This window comes from Chlamydotis macqueenii, chromosome Z (assembly GCF_036417535.1).
Source record: "Chlamydotis macqueenii isolate bChlMac1 chromosome Z, bChlMac1.mat, whole genome shotgun sequence".
In the NCBI taxonomy this organism is placed as follows: Eukaryota; Metazoa; Chordata; class Aves; order Otidiformes; family Otididae; genus Chlamydotis; species Chlamydotis macqueenii.
The window spans coordinates 25,103,987-25,130,792 of record NC_141593.1 but is presented as its reverse complement, the minus strand read 5'-3'; the positions used below and the strand labels follow the sequence as shown (position 1 = coordinate 25,130,792).

The window sequence follows — 26,806 nt, the reverse complement described above, 5'->3', positions numbered from 1 at the left end:
TTTATAGCTGTTTATTGATAGGAGGGGAATATTGTTTTTAGCAACATCATCTCTTCAGGAGAATTACATGGGTACAAGAGAGGCCAAAGCACAGTATAATGACCAAAGGACTTGTCATCCAAAAGAAAATTTAGTATTTTTGAACTCTCAAGATCTGTAAACTTTTTTCTTTCATTGTTCATTGTGTTTTGATATTTCTGTGCATCACAAGGGAAGGAGTTACTTGGTAGAATTATTTGTGTAAAATATTTTGAAGTTGTCTATATAAAGAAATACAAAGCTCTCTGATTGGCTTTTTCTGAGCACTTCTAATATTAGTTTTGACTGGGAAAGCCCAACAACATTTATGTATGAAAGAATGTAAGGAATTTCACTTTAAGAGAAAAAAAAATAACCTTTTTATTTGTTTTTTTTTTTTTTAAATCACTCTGCTGGCAATTTAGCTATTGAGCTATTTTTGTTAAGTTCTTTCAACTACCGACAAGCAAGCACCAGGTCTGGTGGATGGTGTTTCCAAAAGCTTTTGAGTACTGGTCTACCTGTAGTGTGGTACTGTAACCTTGTCCACAGAAGAGATGTTAAAGCAGTTAAGTCAACATGCTAAGCCACTCACCAAGCTTTGTCTCTTTAGGACCAGAAAATGTATGAGCAGTGTGTGCATTCTCAGGCAAATCTCAATTATTGGAATAAAAATTTCTGATCAGAATGAAGGAGCTATCTGATAAATGTCTGTTGCTAAATACCTCTAAACCAAAAAGAATATTGTAGTGCCTGTGTCCTTCCTTAGCTAAGAGGAAAGAGAATAAAGATATCTTAGTAATTCTGCAAATTCTTGATTTACCTCCATTCTCATCCTTTGATGAAAAACTAAAATCCCAATTATAACTAGAAAATGTCAATTGACAAATGTTATTTTGAGAAGACATTTAACTGTTATTCTTAGGGAGCTTGTTACTCTGGCTTAGGTAAAGAGATAGTTAATGCTCCTGTGATGAGCAGCAATGCATCTGTCATCCTGTCGTGGGGAACTCATGGAGAAGACAGTCAGTCTAGAAATATCCTGTTCTGATTTTATGTTGGCTAAAAAGGCAGCTGCAGAAAAGACTGATTTGGTATTGGTCAAAACCAATGGCAAAGGACATTGGTAAAAACAACACACTCACTTCACCAAAATACAACTCTCTCATCTTTCCAATACACATTTAACACAATGTGTGTTCTATCAAACATTGTAAAACAATGTCTCATAAGGAAGCAGCAGTGGAAAATACTTGTACAAAACATGAGGGAGAACAGGAAGATTTTGGGGTACAAGAGACCCTGCAGACGTCAGCACTTCCGATGTCAACATCTGGAATTCCAAGTACATGAATACTGATGAGTGACCTCTATATTGGTTAACCAAGCCCAGGCATTTAAGTGTTTTCCCTTCCATCTCCCTTCCGTAGGGCAGAGGGGATTCTTTTGGACACCAGAATTTTACACAACAGCAATTAAATCCCAACAGAGTGGCTGGGGAATTTGTCCATTTTTGTGACTGACCAAAAAAGAAACACAGGACAAGAATTACTAGTATTTTAACTGCTTCCAGCTATTTTATATTTAATTCCTAGTCTGTAGTAGGCATATAAGATGGTAGCAACTGCTACGTAGACAAAAACCAATTTGGGAAGTTCAATAAAAAAGTAGGTGGAAAAAGAATTACATGTGTCAAATAAAATACAAATCTGATGGGTTCTGTGAAAAGCTTGAGAACTACTTTTTCTTCTGACAATCTGCTCAATGTGTTGTGCATCTCTGCTAAATGTCCCACAGAAGGTTTGTCCCTGGAAAGGAAATAATGTACAATATGCTAAGGTGTCAATGGTCAAAGTGTTGAATATTTCAACTTATCTTTCTGTGGGAAAGTACTTCACATTGAGAACACCATTAACATTAAAAAAAAAATCACCCCAGAGTAATTTTCCCACATCTTATTTTAATGTATGTAGCTAGACTCTAATGTATCTGTTCAGAATTATCTGGAAAAAAAAAAAAACCAAACTCGAAACATTTCAGTGCTTTTCTGTATACAGGACAGTGCCTTTTTAATAAAGTAGTATATTGAAGTAGGAGGGAGAAAAAAAAAATCAAGCTGGACATCTTTGATTCAATAGATCTCAAATGGAAAATGTATACTTCATAAGCAGCTTCCTTTACACTTAGCACATCTTACTGGCAGTGATTATAACCCTACAGGACTGCTTATATTCTAGAAGTGTTCAGACAATTTGTTTCTGTAGGGGAAGTTAAAATTTTTGCAGTATTTAACATGAATGCAGGTTATTACTGAGGAAATAGTGACATTCTTTCTCCCATTCAGTCTTATTTGCCTGTATTTTAATTGTTTTAGCTAGAGGCACCTTCTTTAGTAATTGTATTAAGCTTCAGCATGTCTGGTAACAGATGACAAAGACACAGTAGGAAATCTGTTTTCTCTAGATACATTTGCAAAGATATGCATATGATTTATATTCACTGAGAAAAGACAAATTAATCTCTATACCGTTTGTTTCATAAATATAGAAGATCAACTATTTTTTTGTGTGATCAATTGTGGTCAGCTATGTAGTTCACAAAACAATATCTTTCTCTTTTGTTTATTGCAGGTAGCATAGTGTACCTTGGAATGATGGTGGGGGCATTCTTCTGGGGAGGCTTGGCAGACAAGGTGGGAAGGAGACAGTCACTCCTGATATGCATGTCTGTCAATGGATTCTTTGCCTTCCTTTCATCATTTGTCCAGGGCTATGGCTTCTTCCTCTTCTGTCGCTTGTTTTCTGGATTTGGGTAAGCTCCTCTTGTTCATTTCCACAATTCCATGTGTTAATAAAACTTTCCTGTTTGCAAAAGCACATGATTTAATGTAAAAATATAGTCTGTGTCAGGGGCAAGAGAATTAAACAAGGTATCTACTACACTCCTAAATAACAACCTGAAAGCGAGAAATAGTAACTTTAGGGGAAAGACACAGACTGCAAATTCTGAGATTGAGTTCTGTTCTTTTTTTGCAACAGACTTGCTTTATGAACTTGATCATCTTGCTTAACTCCTTTATGCCTCAGCTTCTCTACGTATTGCTTGGTCAGTCAACAAAATAATACCCTCCTCACAGGTGTACGGAAAGATCTCGGTAATATTTGTAACGTTTCTAATGTGTTTGTGTGCATAATACTGTTTATAATACCACCGCAGTCAAGACTCTCCAATTTAAAACGGGGCCCCAGAGTGTAACAAATGTTATTACTAGCTTCAGAATACTGGTGTTTGCTTTACCTTTCATTTAAATAACTTCTCAGTTGTTGGACAAGTTTAAGATATTGCTAATGGTCGATTAAGTTTATAATTTTAAACTCACATGAACAGAGATTAACATACACAAGTAAATTACTATGAGAAAGCTTCTACCTTTACTGCACCCTTGGATAATCAAGAGCTCTGTTCTGCAGAGTGATTAGTTTAGCACTTCTGGTAATTGCTTTATTTAGATCAAAGCTCCCACTATCAATCTTTAGGATATTGAACAGACAGGAGCTGCTGATGGCGCAGTATCCTGTGTCATAAAGCCATGCACATGAAGTCACTGCTTGTATGGTTTGTTGGCTGTAGTTTATGCAGCCATAGCACAGTAACACTGTTTTGTGATGTTTGTGGTTGCAGAAACCCCTTGAAGTGCTCCAAAGCAGGGTAGGGCTAGACACCCGTTCCAAAAATAAATTACTGTAGCACTAAGTACTACTAAACTGATTTAGGAAGGAGGATGGCAGGTCGAGGGAAGAGAGGAAGATGTGAGGCATCCTCTCGCTAGAAGAATCTCCTTAGTCCCTCAGCAAATTGTCAGATATGACTTTAAAAGAGATCAAGAGGAAATTACACTGGTTCTAATTCTTAAAACAAAAAAACTTAGAAAAACAAAACAAAAAAAAATCCCATCCAGCTTCTTTAGATGTTTTTCATCTCATAGGCCCCTCTCAGTTCCAGGCACTATGTTTTGTCTCTACATAGAGAAACATTGATCACGTTGCATGATACTTTCACTCTTTCTTGGTCCTGCCAAAGTCCGTAAGCTTGTTGTATTCCTGCTTAGCTTGCCCAATTCATGAGGGAAGTACTGGACCCTTGTGCCGCAAAGGTTTGTCTTTTGGCAGATAGATTTGTGACACTATTGCCTTTCACCCAGATTGTTCCTCTTGGGGCATACAGTAAAATATGTATTTGTCATGCCTCATGCTAAACTTGCCTGTAAGGTCTCCTCACTTGTAGCAGTAGCTTTTCCAGTAAAGTAGTGTCTGTAGCTTTACTCATGGTAGATGTATGTCCTGGATGGGGAAGCATGTTCTATTGCGTACCCAGCTTATGATTAATGGTCTTGGGAGGATCAGGCCCTTCATATCCATATCTTATACCTCTGTGTGGGTCCCCACTGTGTCCAAACTCCTCCTACCTCATCTTTGAGAGCTGCATGAATAGATCATAGATAATTTGCCACCACATACTACATTTCAAATGCCCTTTCCCCCCAAAAAAAAGCTAAACCCAACCAAACAACAACATCAACAAAAAAAAAAACAAGACAGCATGAGCTGAGGATTCATTCCTCATAGCAGTTACTGCAGATAAAGTTCATGGCTGGCTCACATTTGCTGTTTTCTTCAAAGACCAGATTTCTTCCCACAATAACCTCCTTCAGCTGCTGGCAGATTTGCATTGTAAAAGCCACGAGATCTCTAGAACTGAATTTGTGCTTCATACCCTCAAGACGAAGGAAAGCTCTCCCTTTTTCTATTCTCACTGTTTGCCTGTGATGATGCATTTTTCCCCCCAGATTTTGCATGTTTGGAGCCCTTCTTTTTCATCTGCTCACTTGCTCTCAGAGAAGGCTTACTTTTCATTGAAGAGCCATATTCAAGATGGTATTGGTGTCACATCTGCCCTTCCTCTGTTTTTTAATCATGTTTTGGATATGATCTTATGTTGAGAGCAGCTTTAACAGCAACAGACACGTCATGTGCAAAGAAGTAAGAAAGAAGTGAGAGGCTAGAACATTCCACCTGCAGAGGCAGCAAAGTAAAATCTTTTCACTTTTAAACAACTGGGCACAAATATAGCCACTGGTATAGTACACATCTCACAGGTCTCTGTTTTGAGATACTTTACATCAGCTACTGTGCAAGATGGCAAACGCTTTTTGTTATTGCTCACTGAAGAACTCCCAGATGTTTCCACCAGATTTGAGGCCATATCTTCTTGCAGTATGACTGCAAATTTTCTTAAAGTATTTGAATTAAATCTTGAACATCTATTGCATTCTTTACTATGTCCCACGTATTGCTCGAATGAAAAAGAAGTTGTGTCAGTTGAATGGGAAGAGAAATTCCACTTCACTTCTCTTTATAATCGCTCCTCATTTTAGAGGTCTTGTCTTTGGACAGTAGATGTCAGTTGCCTTTTTTTTAGTGAAAGAAAAATATATATCTCTGTTACCAAGGAAGGAGGCTTTGTTGCAGTAATTTTGTGTGAATCAAAGAGCACAAAGATAAAATAGGAATAATTTTAAGCAAAGAATGGAATGATACGTTTTAAAGGCAAAATAGTATTGTTACTGAGATTGGAGAAGAGCTTTCCAAAGGGAGTTATCTGGAAAATTTCATATAATTAAAAGTCAATAAAATGTTAAGTATTCAAAGATATAAAATCATTTAGGTGTACAAAATTTAAACTGATCTGTTATTTTCTAGATAATACAAAAATAGATTCAGAAGCAGGAAAAATAAAACCAGTATCTGATGGAAGATTTTATTTATAAAAAATATTAAGTAGATTCTTCTCAGATTCTCTTGTAGTCAAAGTATATTTATAGAAGTAAACTGCCCAGGGGAAAAAAAAAATTCTTTACAATCATTTTTATTGCATCTGAAAAATCTAAAATCAATAAACATTTTGCATGTAAAAAAATGATTTGAAATACAAAACAGTATAAATAATATTAAGAAATTACTGAGTAAAGGGTATTAAGAGCTATAACGGTCTGAAAGGTGAACTCAGGCTAGTGAAACGAATAAAGAAATGTTGGACAGTCTGCAATACCATTTCCTTTTACAGAAAATAATATCATAACTGTGATTCTTCCATTGATTAATCCAAAATCAAAACTCAAAAAGAAAGTGAATCCAAAAGCCTGATAAAGGTCTAGGAAGGCTTTAGACATGGTTTCCTACAAAGTAAAAAGACCTAGACAAGAAACTGTGAGCTGTATTCACCATTAGCCATTGTGGGAATGTGCAAAGATTTATCATCAAAAAGCACCTTGTTAGATCTATCTTTGAAATTGTCAAAGGAAGGTTTCTCTAATACCAGAATATGACTCAAACATCACTGCTAGCTTGAAGGGAACTGGGAACATTGCCTATTCAGCACTGCCACTGTGAAGTATTATTCTCAGCTAAAGAATTTTATCTAACCACTATTACAAAAAAAAAAAAAAGTATTTATTTAATCTAAGCTGTTAGTTTACTTTATGGAAACTTTTAGATAATTTTAGATGCAGTTTTTCTAAGCACAGCAACTCAGTTTAGAATAAAATGTTTAAAACTACACTACAGACTTCATTTTCATTTCTTTGAAATTACCAAAGATGATATAATTTGGGAAATTTCTTATCCAGAGCAAATGTTACTTCTAAAAGTAATCAAAGTTTTCATGCAGTAAAAAGCTAGCTGAAATAAATATCCTGATATGAACCACAATTTAGAAATTCTTCAGACATCTTCATATGTGTGCTCCCAGATGAAACTGATTCTTTTTCATGAGAAAAGTAAAAAATGCTAAATAAATATATTCTATTTTTCAAACTAGGCATTATGTTCAGATTACAGTGATGTCTTTTAATTTGCCAAAATTGCCAATTTGTCTGAATTTCTTCTCCAAACCTACAGAAATATTAGGAAATATAGCTTAGATGTGGTTAGCTTATGTAACTAAAAGCTACTAAGAAGCCTTTTCCCTGCCCATTGGCCCTTGTGAATAAGAGTCTCTCTCGAGATGTACTACCATATAGCATTCTTTTCTGGATAACTTTAAACTATATTTCATTAAACCTGAAACTAACCTTCAGAGAGCTCTTAACCTTTCCTCAGAAAATATGTCTAGAGCTACCTGCAGTACTCCTTTGACATTACTAGGATCTACTAAAGAGTGTTGGTGTCAGTGTAGCAGCACTAAACTCATAATTTAGATTTTTTTTTTCTCAAATTCTTCACACTCTTGTGAGGAATCAATAGTTAGCAAAAATCCAAAACTGTAAATGAAGTTTCTTGCAACCAGCAGTTTTGAGGTGATTGCCTGAGCAAATCCACCCGCACTGACTTTTACCACCACTTTTGTATATTACGTGTAGTGGCAAGAAACTCTTAAGTTTTGTATATCCCCCTTCCCTTAATGGCCAAGACAGGAAAGACATACAAGCAGTCCATTTACATAACAGCTGTACAAATGTTCCAACAGAGATATGGACTATGTGGACATGGCACAAGATAGTTGGCCTACAAAAGCAGTTGCCTTCAGGAACTTCAGATCTAGACCAGCAGGATGCTTTTATAATTGTCTGTCACCAATATCTAGTATCATATTGTATTTATATTTTACCTCTTCATACCAACTTGCTCCACTTCTTTCTCACGGAGCACCTTGTATCATCTCAAACTCAAAAGGTTGTAATCCTGCCACCTTTAATTCCTTTCCAGCTCCCAGCTGTCTCCCACCCATGGCTGTCAGTGTTTTTACATTGTGAGCTAATGAACAGCTCTGCAGGCGACTGGCTTAAAGCTGGTAGCACATGCCAAAAGGGCAGATATGCTTTTCAGTCAAGCCAAGGAAACAGTTGGCAAGATCTGAGCTTTCCAAATGGCTTTGATCCAGCCCCTGCAGCTTCAGTGTGGGTAAAGGCTGACGAACGTAAACCTTGGATAGGTGGGAAAGAAGTCTCCCAGGACTGTTAGGAGAAGAGGACAGTATTCTTATGAGGAAAGGAAGACTACACAAATGGGAGAGAAAGACTAGATAAGGAAAACGTATAAATAAGGTAGAGAGCCTACATGACAGAAAGCAATTGAACAAAAAAAATACGGAATCAAAGAATCATAGAATCATAGAATGGTTAGGGTTAGAAGGGACCTTCAAAGGTGATCTAGTCCAACCTCCCTGTAAGGAGCAGGGACATCCCCAACTCGATCAGGTTGCTCAGAGCCTCATCCAGCCTGGCCTTGAACGTTTCCAGGGATGGGGCATCCACCACCTCTTTGGGCAACCTGTTCCAGTGTTCTACAACTCGCATTGTAAAAAATTTTTTCCTAATATCCAATCTAAATCTACCTCCCTCTATTTTAAAACCATTATGACTCGTCCTATCACAACAGGCCCTACTGAACAGCCTCTTCCCATCTTTCTTGTGGGCCCCCTTGAGGTACTGGAAAACCGCTATAATGTCTCCCTGGTAACAGCCTCAACTCTCTCAGCCTGTCCTCATAGGAAAGGTGCTCCAGCCCTCTTATAATCTTTGTGGCCCTCCTCTGGACCTTCTCCAACTGGTCCATGTCCTTCTTATGTTGGGGGCTCCAGAACTGGACACAGTACTCCAGGTGGGGTCTCACCAGGGCAGAGTAGAGGGGGAGAATCACCTCCCTCGACCTGCTGGCCATGCTTCTCTTGATGCAGCCCAGGATGCAGTTGGCCTTCTGGGCTGGAAGGGTGCATTGCCAGCTGACGTTGAGCTTCTCATCCACCAGCTCTCCCAAGTCCTTCTCTCAATCCATTCTCTGCCCAGCCTGTATTTGTACCTGGGATTGCCACGACCCAGGTGCAGGACCTTGCACTTGGCTTGATTGAACTTCATGAGGTTGGCACGGGCCCACCTCTCCAGCCTGTCAAGGTCCCTCTGGATGGCATCCCTCCCTTCCAGCGTGTCGACGGCACCACACAGCTTGGTGACATCAGCGAACTTGCTGAACATGCACTCTATCCCACTGTCCATGTTGCCAACAAAGATGTTGACCAGAGCCGGGCCCTACACGGACCCCTGAGGGACCAGACTCCACTTGAACATCAAGCTGTTGACCACCACTCTCTGAGTGCAGCCATCCAGCCAACTCCTTACCCACCGAGTGGTCCATCCATCAAAAGCCATATCTCTCTAGTTTAGAGAGAAGGATGTCGTGCAGGACAGTGTCAAAAGCTTTGCACACATCCAGGTACATGATATCTGTTGCTCAAATTGTAAAATCATTTAGGCTGGAAAGGACCTTTAAAGTAATCCAGTCCAACCATAAATCTAACACTGTCAACTCCACCACTAAGGTATATCCCTAAGCACTATATCTACATGTCTTTTAAATACCTCCAGGAATGCTGACTACATCACCTCCCTGGCAAACCTGTTCCAATGCTTGACAACACTTTTGGTGAATAAATTTTTCCTAATATCCAATCTAAATCTTTCCTGGTACAACTTGAGACTGTTTCCTCTTGTCTTATCACTTGTTACTTGGGAAACGAGACCAACAACCACCTCACTACAACCTCTGTTCAGCTAGTTGTAGAGACTGATAAGGTCTCCCCCTCAGCCTCCTTTCCTCCAGATTAAACAACCCTAGTTCCCTCAGATGCTCCTCATAAGATGTGTGCTGTAAACTCTTCACAAGCTTTGTTGCCCTTCTTTGGATATTTTTCAGCACCTCAATTTCTTTCTTACAGTGAGGGGCCCAAAACGGAATTCAATACCAGTTCCCTCAGTATCCTTGGCTGGATTCCATCTGGCTCCATGGACTTGTGTGTGTCTGTGCGGTGTAGCAGGTCACTAACCACTTCCTCTTGGATTATGGAGGCTTCATTCTGCTCCATATTCCTGTCTTCCAGCTCAGGGAGCTGGGTACCCAGAGAACAACTGATCTTACTATTAAAGACTGAGGCAAAGAAGGCATTAAGTACCTCAGGCTTTTCCACATCCTTTGTTACTATGTTTCCCCCCACATTCAATAAAGCATGGAGATTCTCATTAACCCTCCTCTTGTTGCTAATGTATTTATAGAAACATCTTTTATTGTCTTTTACAGCAGTAGCCAGGTTAAGTTGTAGCTGGGCTTTGGCCCTTTAATTTTCTCTTTACATAACCTCACGCCACACTTGTAGTCCACCCAAGTGTCCTGCCCCTTCTTCCAAAGGTTGTAAACCCTCCTTTTCTTCTGAGTTCAAGCCAAAGCTCTCTGTTCAGCCAGGCCAGTCTTCTTCCCCACTGGCTCGTCTTCCAGCACATGGGGACAGGCTGCTCCTGCACCTTCAAGATTTTCTTTTTGAAGAATGTCCAGCCTTCCTAGACTCCTTTGCTCTTCACGACTGCCTCCCAAGGAACTCTGTCAAACAGTCTCCTAAACAGGCCAGTCTGCCCTCCTAAGTCCAAGGTAGCAGTTCTGCAGATCCCCCTCCCTACTAGTCCAAGAATCGAAAACCCTATGATGATAACATGCAGCATGATAACAACGGCTGACGATTGTGAGACGTCTCCCAATCGCTTAAGAATATTTCATCTGCCTTTTCATCCTGGTTGGGTGGTCTATAACAGACTCCTACCACGATATCTGCCTTTGAAGTAAAAACTTTTTAAAAGCAATTAAAAAGAAGAAAAAGACCAAAATCTGCTAAAGAAAGTGTTCATAAACAATCATTTTGTGATTACTAATACTGGTAGATCTGAAAGCAATTTACCTGACATATCTAGCTGAACAAGTACTGCAGGCAAATTCTTTGCAATTATATGCTTGAAATTGGCATCAAATATGACTTGATTTATTTAAATTATGTTGGGTAAATTTGGGAAATGAATTATTTACTCATCAGTTCAGGTTCCATCAGAACTGACAGTACTTTACAGTTCCATGAATAATCATGTGAATCTTTATCACAAGGACTCCCTTGCTAGTAACAGCATACAGGCCACGCATGTACCTAAAAGACAACTTCTCTAGTATGCATAGTCCAAAGAGACATTTGTATTTAAACATGGGTAGAATGATCAGCAAAGTTTAGTCTTTAGTGTGCTGCAGTTTTGTAGGGCTTTATCCAGCAGTTCTCAAGGAGAACTATTCAGTCTGGCTGCTTACTCTTAGATACTTCGCCAGCCTAATGGCAGTTCTGAAAGGAAAACAACAGAGATTTTTTTTTAATAAGACTTGTGCTAGTCAGGGTGGAGAACTGTTAATAAGAAGAGGGAAAAGTAGGTGCAATTGAACAGAAGGACAAAGGGTGGTGAGCAGTTTCTGAATCTCAGGAGTGTAACACTGAATCTGTGTTTTGAGGTCTATCACTTTTTAACAAGTTGCACGTAACAAGGTGACAACTTGCAAATGCCATCTCACATAGACACTATCTTTATTTTTAGTCTGGATGTTGTCCAAGTTTGAAAGAGAAGAAGACAAGGTATTTCAGAAGAACATCATGCTGTCTTGTGCATTTTGTATTCTGTAAGGGGTTTTTTTCTAGTTATCTCTATTCCTTGTACGCTTTTGCACTTCAACTCCCTTTGGCTAGTGTGCAAATAAACAAAGGCTTCTATCTGAAGCCAGAGGTTCCTGAATGCCTCGCGGAAGTGTTTTCATCCCAGCTGTCACACTATGCAGCTGCCAAAATCTGTTGTGACAAATCACAGCTCTGAAGGTAGATTAGTAGACACTTATAATCTTTGTATCTAACACGTAAAATGCAAATGTACCTTAGCTTTTTGTTTGTTTCACTGAATCCTACTCTTCTAGGGTGCATCGCTTAAATCTCCTTTTGGTTTCCCCTTCCCCATAATTTAATAGAACAAACATGAACGGAGATTGTACATATGTAACATTATGAAAGCATAGCTTTCAGTTTGGATGATTTTCTGGGGTCAGATATTTAACCTTCTTTTGCGGAAAAGTGAGATTAGATCAGTTGCTTATTTCTGTATTGTCATTTCCTCTTGAATAACTGTTGTTCTTTTTGAATCTATATTTAAAAAAAAAAAGAAGCATCAAAACATTGGATAAGGAGCCACTCTCCTTTGTGAATAACTAGAATAAACAGTACAAAACATTTTTGAACTAACAGAATTGACCAAATATGACCTAATACCCAAAATACATGCCATATGCACACTGAGTGAAAGCTGAACTACGTAGGAGAGGGCTTTCACTAGAGACTAAATGCAGCTGCAAGATATAGGTACCAGACAGTGGAGGACTCTGTGTGTATGGGTCTGCATATGAGCAAAAGCAGACAGAAAGAAGGAGCCAAAACCTAAAAATGTAGCTAGAAAGATGTTAACAATACAATCTTGAAAAAGAGCAAGAAGTGAGAGTAAAATAAGAATTTGGGGGTAGAATGTGTGCATTTTCTATAACCAAGATGACATCAAATAAATTGTTAAGTCATTAGTTTTTTCTCCAAACAGAAGTAACCCATAAGGTTCAAAAACTGGCTGATCTTTTGCATCAAAAAGGGCAACAATATCCTGATTAGCTGGTATTTCCTTCCAAATGAATGACATCTTTCTGAGAAAATAATAAAAAAAAAAATATATATTCTGCTCTTGCTCTGCCTACTTCAGATGGGGTTTATTACAGAAGATAAAAAATAACTGAAAAATATCATGACTGACGTTTGTTATTCTTTTGACTGACATTTATGCCATTCTCTCCACATATGGAGCAATATGTGCAGTAGAAAAGGGCTCCTGCTGTTTATTAAATGTTGGGTTTGCATATATTCTTACATATCTATTAAAAAAGATAAGGCTGAAGGAATGCATCCTGTTGTTTTAGGTGGAGAGACTGATCCTTACGGACTGAGAGTGTTTATTTTATCATCTTGAGCCAAGCTCAGCAAAGCTTTGCCTCCTGCTGGTATTAGATTGTGCCTCATTGCAGAATCTGTAATTCTGGAGACAGCTATCACTTATGATCATCAACCCAGAGGTTTAGACCAGTGGTTTCGTAATCTTTTTAAAAAAAAAAAGTTCAGACTCTACACAGTTTTCCAGTGGAGGTAAAAAAAAACCCTGTATTGTTGATTTGTACATACTCGGAGCGTATTTGCACCTCCTAGATACTTTTTGTGACCCTTTAGGAAATAAGGCATGGACTCCCCTCTGTGATCTGTCGATAACAATTTTATGTTCATTGCTTTGTCTATGATGAGTGAAGAAATAACATCAACAAATAACAGATAAGTTGTAGAAACTTCAGTTTGCTTGAATCATTTTAATTTAAGGAAATTAAGATCCTTCCCATCTTTTAGAATAAACATTCTTCTGAAGTTAGCATGGTTTTCAGAGGCTTTTCATCTGCACATGCAGACATGTGAAGAGTAGAATGTAATTTCATGTATCATCCTTTTCTACAAATGAGGATGAGCAGTATAATTTATAAACACAATAAAAGGAAACAGCCCACTCTATCATACCAATTAATTGCCAGAAGCAGACTTAATACTGTATCCTGTGGGAAAATAGTGTTTTCATTTCCTATAAAACAAAAGTTGATGTCTTCCTACTTAAAAATCAGTAGCAACTCTGCCTTTGATTTTATTTGGAGTTTCCTCCCATGCGTGCCATCATCCGTTCCACACAACATTGGTGGGATAGCAAAGAGACAGTCCACTTTCAAACTTGTAATACAAAGACATTGGGGATTAAATCCTGCTCCTTTCAGATAAAAAGGGAAGAGCTTAACTGGAGCCACTGAACTATTAAGGGCTTATATGAGTGTAAGTGAAGGTGAGATCGAGCCTAGAACTTTTTTAGCTGTAGAAAGTGCATTCTCCCTTGCAGCTGTTAGGTGATATGGTGGGTTTTTTTTAATGTGAGCATTTGATAAATTAATTCATAATATGTAATGGCTGCTGAATTATGTGAAAGATCCTTACAAGAGAGTGATGGAAGAAGTCAGAGTTGCATTGATCTTCTCTTGCCCAAGTCTGACAGGTAGTTTATACTTCTGCTGGCGATGTTCAGTATACTGGATACTACATTAGTTCTATAATAGTAAAAGGCTGTGGTACCAAGCACACATTAAAATTTCTGCAAGAGTAAGACAAAAATTTCTTTACTACTTAAAAACGATCTCTAGGTCCACACAGTTTTTAAGGAGTTTTCTCATTGTTGTTTGGTGTGATAACAGTTGTGACTCTTCCTGCTCTCCCTTTCTGCTGTCACTTCCCTTGCATTTGGGAGCAAGTTTTAGGGAGTAGGGACATGGCTACTGCCACCCTGAGATTGTCCAGCGTAAGAGCAAAAGAACAGTCTTCTGTAGCAGGATGCTTCCTCTCCATCTCCCTCCTCTCTCCTCCAATTCAGCTGTTGATTAGCCTCTCTAAGATTTTCATAATAGTTTTTTAGTCATTGGAGTAGCTTTGTGACATAGGAAGAGCTTTTTAGGTACCAATATCCTAACAGCTTCTAGTAGTATCACTCCACACATAAAGGAGGCCAGAAGGAAGGATTTAACCAACTGAGAAGTAAGTTTTCCATTCACATGTTTAAGGTGCGAAGAAGTGTCTAACACACTTTACTACACAGTTGCTATGAAACAGAGGCCTAAAACTCTAAATAGCCTTTGTTGTCTATATGATGAAAACATATCTTTTACTTCTCCTTTAGACAGTAGACAAGTTATTTTTACTGTTTATTCAATATGAACATAGTACCTGGACTTTCAAGCTTTTCTTAGCCCATTGGAAATGTCAACTTAATCACATCACATGAAAGAGAAAAACTGGTTTTTTTCAAAGCTGATTAATTTTTTTTTCTGTTTATTTGCATATCCCAAATAAACATTTTGGTTTGCTGGCTCCAAAATTCCTCTAAAAGGTCTACTTGTTAGAAAAGCTGACCTATTAAATTGGTCAGTACAGACAACGCTTCTTCTGTAGCCTTAGAGGACCTTTAGGATGTAGCATAGGAGTCAACCCACCTGGATCAGTTTTGAACATTAAAGCAGCATCAAGCTCTCCTCCATGGTACAGTTGGTTCATACTAACAGGTAGGAGATGCCTTTTTTGCTGCCTTTGGTCCGTATTTCTGTACATCTTGTGACCTTAAGCTAGGGTACATTCTTTCCACCTGAAGCATCCATCCATTTCCTAAACTATCATCCTACAGGTATTTGTACAACCTATGGATGCATCACTTACTCCACCCATTGGAAACTCTGCATAAGCCCCACTTCATTGGAATTCCAGCCTAGGAGATCTAAGAGAGATTTCAAGAAGACTGCATGTTCAGTCTTTAATTTCATAAGCATAATAACTCTTTTGCCTGAAATTAACCATTGTAGACAATGTTTTCAAGCACTTTGGAATAAGAAAACTATTAAAGTGCTAAATGTGATTTATTATTAATTGTGCTATATAGCATGGATAGTTTCAGGCTCTATTTACTACCCTAGTAACCACTTTATAAAATAAAGAGAATATTCTGTACTTCATGAGAAAACATATGAAATTAAGAAAATTGTAGATTTAGAAGAAAAGATTGGACAATAGAACAGGAAAATTACCAAATATATATTTATCTACCACTCTTTGTACTTTTCTTAATGAGCAGAAACAATCAGAGAAAAAAGCACTAACTTAGCACAAACTATTCTCTTTAGGTTGGGTGTTGTTGCATGAATGATCATAGAATCATAGAATAGAATCATGGAATCTTTAAGGCTGGAAAAGACTTCCAAGATCATCAAGTTCAACTGTCAGCCTAACACCACTGTGCCTACTGAACCGTGTCCTGAAGTGCCATGTCTACACATTTTTTGAACACCTCCACAGATGATGAGTCCACCACTTCCTTTGACAGCCTGTTGTAGTGCCTGATCATTCTTTCAGTAAAGAAGTGTTTCCTAATATCCATCCTAAACATCCCTGCCACGACTTGAGGCCATTTCCTCTTGTACAAGTTATCTGGGAGAAGAGACCAACACCTGCCTCTCTACAACCTCCTTTCAGGTAGCTGTAGAGAGCAATGAGATCTCCCCTCAGCCTCCTCTTCTCCAGACTAAACAATCCCAGTTCCCTCAGCCACTCCTTATAAGACTTGTTCTCCAGACCCTTCACCAGCTTCATTGCCCTTTTCTGGACGTGCTCCAGTAACTCAACATCCTTCTTGCAGTGAGGAGGCCTGAAACCAAACACAGTATTCGAGATGTGGCCTCACCAGTACTGAGTACAAGGGCACAATCACTTCCCTAGTCCTGCTGGCCACACTATTCCTGAGACAAGCCAGAATGTTCTTGGCCTTCTTGGCCACCTGGGCACACTGTCAGGTCATATTCAGCTGGCTGTTGACCAGCACCCCCAGTTCCCTTTCCACTGGGCAGCTTTCCAGCCACTCTTCCCCAAGCCTGTAGCATTACATGGAGTTGTTTTGACCCAAGTGCAAGACCCAGCACTTGGCCTTGTTGAACCTCATACAGTTCATCTTATCCCACTGATCCAGCCTGTTCAGATTGCTCTGCAGAGTCTTCCTACCTTTGAGCAGATCAACACTCCCATCCAATTTGGTGTCATCTGCAAACTTGCTGAGGGAGCACTCAATCCCCTCATCCAGATCATTGATAAAGGTATTAAACAGAACCCGCACTGAGCCCTGGGGAACGCCACTTGTGACCGGCTGCCAACCGGATTTAACTTCATTCACCACAACGCTCTGGGCTCAGCCACCCAGACAGTTTTTAGCCCATTGCAGGGTACACCTGTCCAAGTCACGCGCCACCAGCTTCTCCAGGAGAATGCTGAGGGAGATGATATGAAAGGCTTTGCTAAAGTCCAGGAAGATAACATCCACAGCCTCCCTGTCATCCACTAGGTGGGTCACCTAGTCATAAAAGGACATCAGGTTAGTCAAGCAGGGTCTGCCCTTCATGAACCCAGGCTGGCTGGGCCTGATCCCCTGGTTGTCCTGCACTGGTGAGTGCACTCAGGAAGAATTGCTCCATAGTCTTCCCTGGTACCGAGGTCAGGCTGACAGGCCTGTAGTTCCCCGAATCCTCCTTCTGGCCCTTCTTGTAGATAGGCATCACACTGGCAAGCCTCCAGTCATCTGGGACCTCCACTGTCACCAGGACTGCTGATAGATGATGGAGAGTGGCTTGGCAAGCTCCTCTGCCAGCTCCCTCAGTACTCTCGGGTCGATTTCACCCAGCCCCTGTCCTGGTTTCAGCAGGGATGGAGTTAATTTTCTTCTCAGTAGCTGGTGTGTTTTGGATTTTGTGTGTGAAGAATGTTGATAAAAACATTCTGATGATACGAGTTGTTGTTAATGAGACCAAGGACACTGTCTGGCTTTCCAAGTCTCGTTAATGTGCAGATGCGGGAAGCTGGGCAAAAGACAGACAGAATAATTGATCCAAACTGGCCAAAGAGAGTATTCCATGCCATAAACGTCATGCTCAGTATATAAGTGGGGGTTGCCCATGGGAGGGGGCATCATTTTCAGTTATTCCTTTCCTTGTCGGGTATCCGTTTGGGCACCCTTGGCATTCTTTTCTTCTCTCTTGCTTGCTGGCATCGTTCCCTCTACCTTGCTAGCTTGCTCTCCCCCTTGCTTGCTGCTCGGTGTTGTTCCTGTGATCGCTGCTCAGGATGGGCTGCGTCGGTCATTCGGACATCGGGTGGTGAGAAATTGTACATTGTTCATTTTGTATATTTTGTATATATTTATATCCTTATATCCTGTTAGCTTTGTAGTTTTTAGTATTTTTAGTAAACTGTTTTTATCTCAACCCACGAGTTTTCCTTTCTTCCCAATTTCTCTCCCCTGTCCCACTAGGTAGGGGCAGGGTGAATAAGAAACTGTGTGGTGATCCGGGCTAAACCACCACAGTCTTTTTGGCGCCCAACGTGGGGCTCGAAGGGGCCTCACTAGATCAGTCGTGAGATCATCGGACCTTAGTCTGAGGATTCAAGGTTCAAGCCCCGGTCAGTCCCGAAGGGTTGAGATAAGGACAGGTTTGAACACAGTGTGTTGAAAACAGATTTGTTACAAGTGTTCATTAAGCCAGTTTGGTCATCGCTGGGCACAATGTTATTTTATTTGTTCTCGCAGTTGTTTTTAGAGCTGTACTGGATAGCACCCTACTTGCCGTATTTTCTGTTTGTCGGTGTTTGTGCACGCTTTATCAATGATGTGTGTTGGATCAAAGGTATCATTCTGCTGTGCTATGCGGCACTGATTTGTCTAGTGAGATTGCTGGTAACGGGACCATTTTCATATCTGTACTCAATGGCGGTGGGCAGTGTGCAGAGCGAGGAGGCAGAGGCAGCTCCACCCGGGTATTTCGGGAGCCATCTTGTGGGTGTTGTTTGGAACTATACCTGTTGTTTTGTTCCGGGAAGCCAGGCCGCGGGGGGAACATCTGTTTACAGCTTTCCCCACCTCACCAAGCTAATTTCAACAGCTTTTGAGAATTTTGAATACCCTTTTTATACCCCTACCACCATGTTCATGGTGACAAGTCTCTTGCAGCTATCTCAGATCTTGATATTGATGAAGTTTAAACAGTTCTTTAAAAGTATTATGGCTCCTCCAATCCCTGCAACAGACACTGTGGCTACTCAAACTGCTGCTACAAATACTGCAGCTACTTCGGCCGCTACGGCAGGTGCTGCAGCTACCCCAGCCCCTGCTACGGGCACTGCGATTGCTTCAGCCCCCATGCCAGACACTGTGGCTACTCAAACCTCAGCAAGCAGTACCAAAGAGAAACCGAAAAACCAATCATCTGCACCAGTATCAGTTGCCCCTGTACATAAGAAATACACCAAAAAATCAGTTCGCATAGTGAAAGATGATGATGAACCAGGCCCATCACATGATCAGGGAGACACAGAAGGGGAGGTAGTCACCCGATCCCTATCCCTGAGTGAGCTGCGAGATATGCGAAAAGATTTCAGCCGTAATCAAGGTGAGCAACTTGTCACCTGGTTGCTCCGATGCTGGGACAGAGGGGCCAGTAGCCTGGAATTAGAAGGCAGGGAAGCCAGGCAGCTGGGATCTCTGTCTAGGGAAGCAGCCATTGACAGGGCAATTGGAAGAGAGTCAGCAGCCTGCAGCCTCTGGAGGCGACTCCTGTCAGGTGTGAGGGACAGGTATTTCTTTAAGGAAGATATTGTATGCCACCCAAGCAAGTGGACCACCATGGAGAGAGGTATCCAGTTTCTGAGAGAATTAGCTGTTCGGGAGCTGATTTATCATAACCTGGATGACCCACGGACATCCGTAGATCCAGATGAAATTGAATGTACCCGACCCATGTGGCGGAAATTTGTACAGAGTGCACCATCATCGTATGCCAACTCATTGGCAGCAATGAGTTGGAAAGATGATGAGATGCCACCAGTACGTGCAGTGGCTAACCAGCTCCGACAATATGAAGACAATCTCTCTTCCCCGATGCGGGCCTGTGTCTCAGCTATAGAAAGACTGACTGAGAAATCTGAAAGCCAGTTTGAAAAACTGTTAGAAAAACTATCTGAGGTGTGTGAGAAACTCGAAGATTCTTGCTCCCCACCTGCATGGACTAATATCTCAGCTATTAGAAGAAGACCTCATCCTCCTCCTGCTCAAGGGAGACGGTACACCCGACGAGATGACCTATGGTTTACCTTGCGTGACCAAGGAGAGGATATGAGGAAGTGGGATGGAAAGCCTACCTCGGCCCTAGAGGCACGTGTACGTGAGTTGCAAGGTAAAACAATCACAAAGGGAGGTTCTTCCAGGCAATTTGCTGCTCCAGTCTCCAGTGGGCAGTTCCCCAGACAGCGTAGAAGGGCTGATCTCACCTCTGATCCTATGGAAGGAACTTCTGATTCATATTCACAGAAAGTGAATAGAAAATATTACAAACAGGACTAGAGGGGCCCTGCCTCCAGCCAGGCGGAGGAGAGGGACAACAGAGTTTATTGGACTGTATGGATTAAATGGCCTGGCACATCAGACCCACAAAGGTATAAAGCTCTAGTAGACACTGGTGCACAGTGTACTCTAATACCATCAAGCTATAAAGGGGCACAACCCATTTGTATTTCTGGAGTGACAGGAGGATCCCAAGAGCTGACTGTATTGGAGGCTGAAGTAAGTTTGACTGGGAATGAGTGGCAAAAGCACCCCATAGTGACTGGCCCAGATGCTCCATGCATTCTTGGTATAGATTACCTCAGGAGTGGGTATTTCAAAGACCCAAAAGGGCACCGGTGGGCTTTTGGTATAGCCACCGTGGAGACAAATAAACAGTTGTCCATCTTGCCCAGACTTTCAAAGGACCCTTCCGTTGTGGGAAAGCTGAAGGTTGAAGAACAAAAGGTACCAATTGCTACCACCACGGTGCACCGGCGGCAATATCGCACCAACCGAGACTCCATAATCCCCATCCTCAAGCTGATTCGTCGACTGGAGAGCCAGGGAGTGATCAGCAAGTCCCGCTCACCCTTTAACAGTCCCATATGGCCAGTGCGAAAATCTAATGGAGAATGGAGACTAACAATGGACTATCGTGGCCTAAATGAGGTTACACCACCAATGAGTGCTGCCGTGCCAGACATGCTAGAACTTCAGTATGAACTGGAGTCAAAAGCAGCCAAGTGGTATGCCACCATCGATATTGCCAATGCGTTCTTCTCCATTCCTCTGGCACCAGAATGCAGGCCACAGTTTGCTTTCACTTGGAGGGGTGTCCAGTACACCTGGAATCGACTGCCCCAGGGGTGGAAACACAGCCCCACCATTTGCCATGGACTGATCCAGACTGTATTAGAAAAGGGTGGAGCTCCAGAACATCTGCAATACATTGATGACATCATTGTATGGGGCAATACAGCAGAAGAAGTTTTTGAGAAAGGGGAGAAAATAATCCAAATCCTTCTGAAAGCCGGTTTTGCAATAAAACAAAGCAAAGTCAAGGGGCCTGCACAAGAGATCCAGTTTTTAGGAGTAAAGTGGCAAGATGGACGTCGTCACATTCCAATGGATGTGGTCAACAAAATAACAGCTATGGCTCCACCAGCTAACAAAAAGGAAACACAAGCCTTTTTAGGTGTTGTGGGTTTCTGGAGAATGCATATTCCAAATTACAGTATGATTGTAAGCCCTCTCTATGAAGTGACTCGAAAGAAGAATGATTTTAAATGGGGCCCTGAACAACGACAAGCCTTTGAACAAATTAAACAGGAGATTGTTCATGCAGTAGCCCTTGGGCCAGTCCGAACAGGACAAGATGTGAAAAACATCCTCTACACCGCAGCCGGGGAGAATGGCCCTACCTGGAGTCTCTGGCAGAGAACATCAGGAGAGACTCGAGGTCGACCCCTAGGCTTTTGGAGCCGGGGATATAGAGGATCTGAGGCTCGCTATACTCCAACTGAAAAAGAGATACTGGCAGCATACGAAGGAGTTCGAGCTGCTTCAGAAGTGATTGGTACTGAAGCACAGCTCCTCCTGGCACCCCGATTGCTAGTGCTGGGCTGGATGTTCAAAGGGAAGGTCCCCTCTACACATCATGCAACTGATGCCACGTGGAGTAAATGGGTCGCACTGATCACACAGCGAGCCCGAATAGGAAACCCCAATCGCCCAGGAATCTTAGAAGTAATCACAGATTGGCCAGAAGGCAAAGATTTTGGAATGCCGCCAGAGGAAGAGGTGACACGTGCTGAAGAAGCCCCACCATACAACAACCTCCCAGAAAATGAGAGGCGATATGCTTTGTTCACTGATGGATCCTGTCGTATTGTAGGAAAACATCGAAAGTGGAAAGCTGCTGTGTGGAGTCCTACACGACGAGTGGCAGAAGCCACTGAAGGCCAAGGTGAATCAAGTCAGTTTGCAGAGGTGAAAGCCATCCAGCTGGCTTTAGACATTGCTGAACGGGAAAAATGGCCAAAGCTCTATCTCTACACTGACTCATGGATGGTGGCAAATGCCCTGTGGGGGTGGTTAAAGCAATGGAAACAGAGCAACTGGCAGCGCAGAGGCAAACCCATCTGGGCTGCCGCACTGTGGCAAGATATTGCTGCCCGGTTAGAGAAGCTTGTTGTAAAAGTACGTCACGTAGATGCTCACATACCCAAGAGTCGAGCCACTGAAGAACATCAAAACAACCAGCAAGTGGATCAGGCTGCTAAGATTAAAGTTTCCCAAGTGGACTTAGACTGGCAACACAGGGGTGAACTATTTTTAGCTCGGTGGGCCCATGACACCTCAGGTCATCAAGGAAGAGACGCAACATACAAATGGGCTCGTGATCGAGGGGTGGATTTAACCATGGACACTATTGCACAGGTTATCCACGACTGTGAGACATGCGCTGCAATTAAGCAAGCCAAGCGGCTAAAGCCTCTTTGGTATGGAGGACGATGGCTGAAATACAAATATGGAGAGGCCTGGCAGATTGATTACATCACACTCCCACAAACTCGCCAAGGCAAGCGCTATGTGCTTACAATGGTAGAAGCAACCACTGGGTGGCTAGAGACATATTCTGTACCCCATGCCACCGCCCGAAACACCATCTTGGGCCTTGAGAAGCAAGTTCTCTGGCGACATGGCACTCCAGACAGAATAGAGTCAGACAATGGGACTCATTTCCGAAACAACCTCATAGATACCTGGGCCAAAGAGCATGGCATTGAGTGGGTATATCACATCCCCTATCACGCACCAGCCTCTGGAAAGATTGAACGGTACAATGGACTGCTGAAAACTACACTGAAAGCAATGGGTGGTGGAACTTTCAAAAACTGGGACAAACATTTAGCAAAAGCCACTTGGTTAGTCAACACTCGGGGATCCATCAATCGAGCTGGCCCTGCCCAATCTGAACTTTTACATACTGTAGATGGTGATAAAGTTCCTGTGGTGCATGTAAGGAATATGTTGGGGAAAACAGTCTGGGTTATTCCTCCTCTGGGCAAAGGCAAACCCATCCGTGGGATTGCTTTCGCTCAAGGACCTGGATGTACTTGGTGGGTGATGCGGGAGGATGGGGAAGTCCGATGTGTACCTCAAGGAGATTTGATTCTAGGTGAAAACAGCCAATAATTTGAACTGTATATAATCATGTCTGTAGTTCTTTTATGTTCTATCAGAGGTAGTGCAGCAAGAATCACACTCAACAGCGAAGAACAAGCTTTGATGAAACCGAGCGATGTGCAGCAGTGATGGAGTCAGAACTGGTGACCAACAACTTCCTCGAGATCAACATCTTCAACTTGCAGACCATGGACGTGATACACCAGCCGCGCCAGAGGTACCAGCTATGAGTTCCAGATGCAGTATGTAACAACTTCACACTACATACCATCTCTCCTGCCCTGAGAGACTGCTATCACAGATGGGGCCCAAAGTCATGGACTAAATTAACTCAACAGACTCTGGAGGGATAGCTCATAGATTGAGATAGTGATATGTGTGTATATCTATAAGCATGACGTAAATGGTATGGAATAAGGGGTGGATACTGTCCTGGTTTCAGCAGGGATGGAGTTAATTTTCTTCTCAGTAGCTGGTGTGTTTTGGATTTTGTGTGTGAAGAATGTTGATAAAAACATTCTGATGATACGAGTTGTTGTTAATGAGACCAAGGACACTGTCTGGCTTTCCAAGTCTCGTTAATGTGCAGATGCGGGAAGCTGGGCAAAAGACAGACAGAATAATTGATCCAAACTGGCCAAAGAGAGTATTCCATGCCATAAACGTCATGCTCAGTATATAAGTGGGGGTTGCCCATGGGAGGGGGCATCATTTTCAGTTATTCCTTTCCTTGTCGGGTATCCGTTTGGGCACCCTTGGCATTCTTTTCTTCTCTCTTGCTTGCTGGCATCGTTCCCTCTACCTTGCTAGCTTGCTCTCCCCCTTGCTTGCTGCTCGGTGTTGTTCCTGTGATCGCTGCTCAGGATGGGCTGCGTCGGTCATTCGGACATCGGGTGGTGAGAAATTGTACATTGTTCATTTTGTATATTTTGTATATATTTATATCCTTATATCCTGTTAGCTTTGTAGTTTTTAGTATTTTTAGTAAACTGTTTTTATCTCAACCCACGAGTTTTCCTTTCTTCCCAATTTCTCTCCCCTGTCCCACTAGGTAGGGGCAGGGTGAATAAGAAACTGTGTGGTGATCCGGGCTAAACCACCACACCCCATAGGCTTGTGAGTGTTCAGGTGGCATAGCAGGTTTCTTCCTGGATTGTGAGGGGTTCATTCCGCTCTCTGTCCCCTTCTTCCAGCTCAGGGGGCTGAACACCCTGGGGATAACTGGTCTGGCTATTAAAGACTGAGGCAAAGAAGGCATTAAGTACCTCAGCCTTTTCCTCATCCTTGGTGACATTGTGCCCCCCTGCATCCAATAAAAGATGGAGATACTCCTTGGCTCTCTTTTTGTTGTTAATGTATTTGTAAAAGCATTTCTTATTATCCTTAACAGCAGTGGCCAGATTGAGTTCTAGCTGGGCTTTTGCCTTTCTAATTTTCTGTCTACATGACCTAACGAACTCTTTGTACTCTTCTTGAGTTGCCTGCCCCTTCTTCCAAAAGTGGTAGACTCTTCTTTTTTTTTCCCCTGAGTCCTAGCAAAAGCTTCCTGTGCAGCCAGGCATCTCCCCTGCTGGTTCGTCCCTGCAGGGGACAGCCTCCAGGAGACAGCCTGCTCCTGCGCCTTTAAGACTTCCTTCTTGCAGAATGTCCAGCCTTCCTGAGCCCCTTTGCCCCTCAGGACTGTCTCCCAAGGGACTGATGCTGTCCTACACACCATAAGCAATCTATTAATTTAGGTCTTCCTGAAAGTGGGACGCCTGTAACTCTGCATCAGCACTTTCCAGCTTAGGCAGGAAAGAGGAAGACTTTGTTTCTGGTTCTGCTAGTGAACTGTCAGCCTTAGGAAAAGAACTCTAATTAGATCCATGAGTACTGTATTTGGGCAATATTGTGGAAGTGCAGTTCAAAGCTGTGTCTGAGCCCTGGAGGGTAAGAAATCACAACTGGAACCCACTTATACTTTGGCAATTGGACAGCCCCAAGTCCATAGCAGCACTGAGGTAGCAGGGCTTCCCCATGACAGCAAAACGAGCTCTGATTCCACCCTTGGCCATGCTTCTTCCACCATTTGTCACCCCAGGCTTCCAGGAGAACCTCCAATGACAATGTCTCCCATTGCCTGGGACAGGGCAGCTCACTAGTGAAGGCTTTTAGTGTTTTCACCACTGAGAACAAACGAGATACAGCCCTTGCCAGCTGTATATCTAACAAGAGTTCACGGAGGTATAAACCTTTGCGGAAGTGGCAGAGAGGCTAAGAGCTAGCAAGCTCAACTGTGGGAAACATCCGTTGTAAAGCTGAGAGCTGACCAATGGTACTTCATGAAGAGCTGTCTAGAAGAAGGTAATACAAGGGCAGACCCTTAAACAAATATAATTGCTCGATTCGGTATTTCATCACTGAACCTGAAGATGTCGTAAAGTAAACTTATTTTAATAAAACATTTAATAAAATTTGTTTTATAAAATTAACTATTGTTATGGCACTGAATTTTCTTAGGAGTAAAATAATATTTCTGTATTCATGTTTTATTTTTTAATATTTGTTTTAATCTGTTTCAAGCTTCCTTTTTCTGCTCCCAGTTTGGCAGCTCCCAGTTTGGCAGCTCCCAGAGGACAGCATAAATCTTTAAAATTAAGTTAAAAATTCAAAACGTGCAAGATACTGCTTTAAAGTATAATCTGGTCTGTGAGAATATCTCTTCAAGCTTCACAGGTATTTTCTTCAGCAGGAAAAAGAAAATCCGCAAGGACTTGTCCTGTTGTGGAACATTTGACAGCTTGCATAGTTAGTGAAGAGGTAAAAACAGTAAAAGATTATCTGGAAGCTGCTACTAAAAATTATACGTAATTTGAGTTACTCTAATTTTTGTAAAACCAAGTTGAACTCCTTTTTCTGTCAAACTAACCTTTAGATAATGTTTGTTTTTACCATGTGAAAAACTGAATATTATATCAATGCATAAGGTTTTCATAAAAAAACTTAAGTAAAAAACCAGCATGGGCTTAGCAAATCACATAGTGCAACTGAGTAAAATATAATTTTAAATATGTGTGAAATAAAATGTATTAGTAACGTAGTTGTCATTTAGTCACTTCTGGATTAACTAAAGCATGGGAGGTAAGATGTAGAGAAATATCTATTATTCTTTGGGAAAATTACTAATATTTTCAGTTGAGAGCAACATATTTTGACACTTGTCAGTAGACTGCTATGATTTCAGGATTTTTGTAGTGGTGAAAGTAAGTGCTTTGTGCTGGTTTCTGTTCTGGTGGATGGCATATTGACAATCCCTTTGAAACATTGAACGCAATGAATTGTACAAATAATTTTCAGTGAAATATTTGACAAAAATTGTGTCCAAACTGGTGAAATTTTCCTCAAGAGTTCCCCAATACATGGCACAATTCGAGAAAAAACACTCTCGCCAGAGAAGCTACTGGTAGTTTGTGTTTTCAATGACTGCAGCTATGGGCTTGTTCAGACTTCAACTATATCTTCTTGTAGGATTGGTGGAGCTGTGCCGACAGTCTTCTCCTACTTTTCGGAAGTGCTTGCTCGGGAGAAACGAGGTGAACACCTGAGTTGGCTCTGTATGTTTTGGATGATTGGCGGCATCTACGCTTCTGCAATGGCTTGGGCAATAATTCCTCACTATGGTAAGAAAAACATCTC

General features: G+C 41.6%; 1 protein-coding gene across 1 annotated transcript in view; it reads left to right on the top strand.

The window, feature by feature from the left end:
* SV2C (synaptic vesicle glycoprotein 2C) overlaps positions 1 to 26,806 on the top strand; it is a 95,480-nt gene that overhangs the window by 17,927 nt on the left and 50,747 nt on the right. Inside the window, exons 2-3 of the mRNA XM_086770534.1 lie at positions 2,649 to 2,829; positions 26,639 to 26,790. Coding sequence (XP_086626660.1) covers positions 2,649 to 2,829; positions 26,639 to 26,790 — 333 coding nt within the window. The remainder of the gene's footprint in view (positions 1 to 2,648; positions 2,830 to 26,638; positions 26,791 to 26,806) is intronic.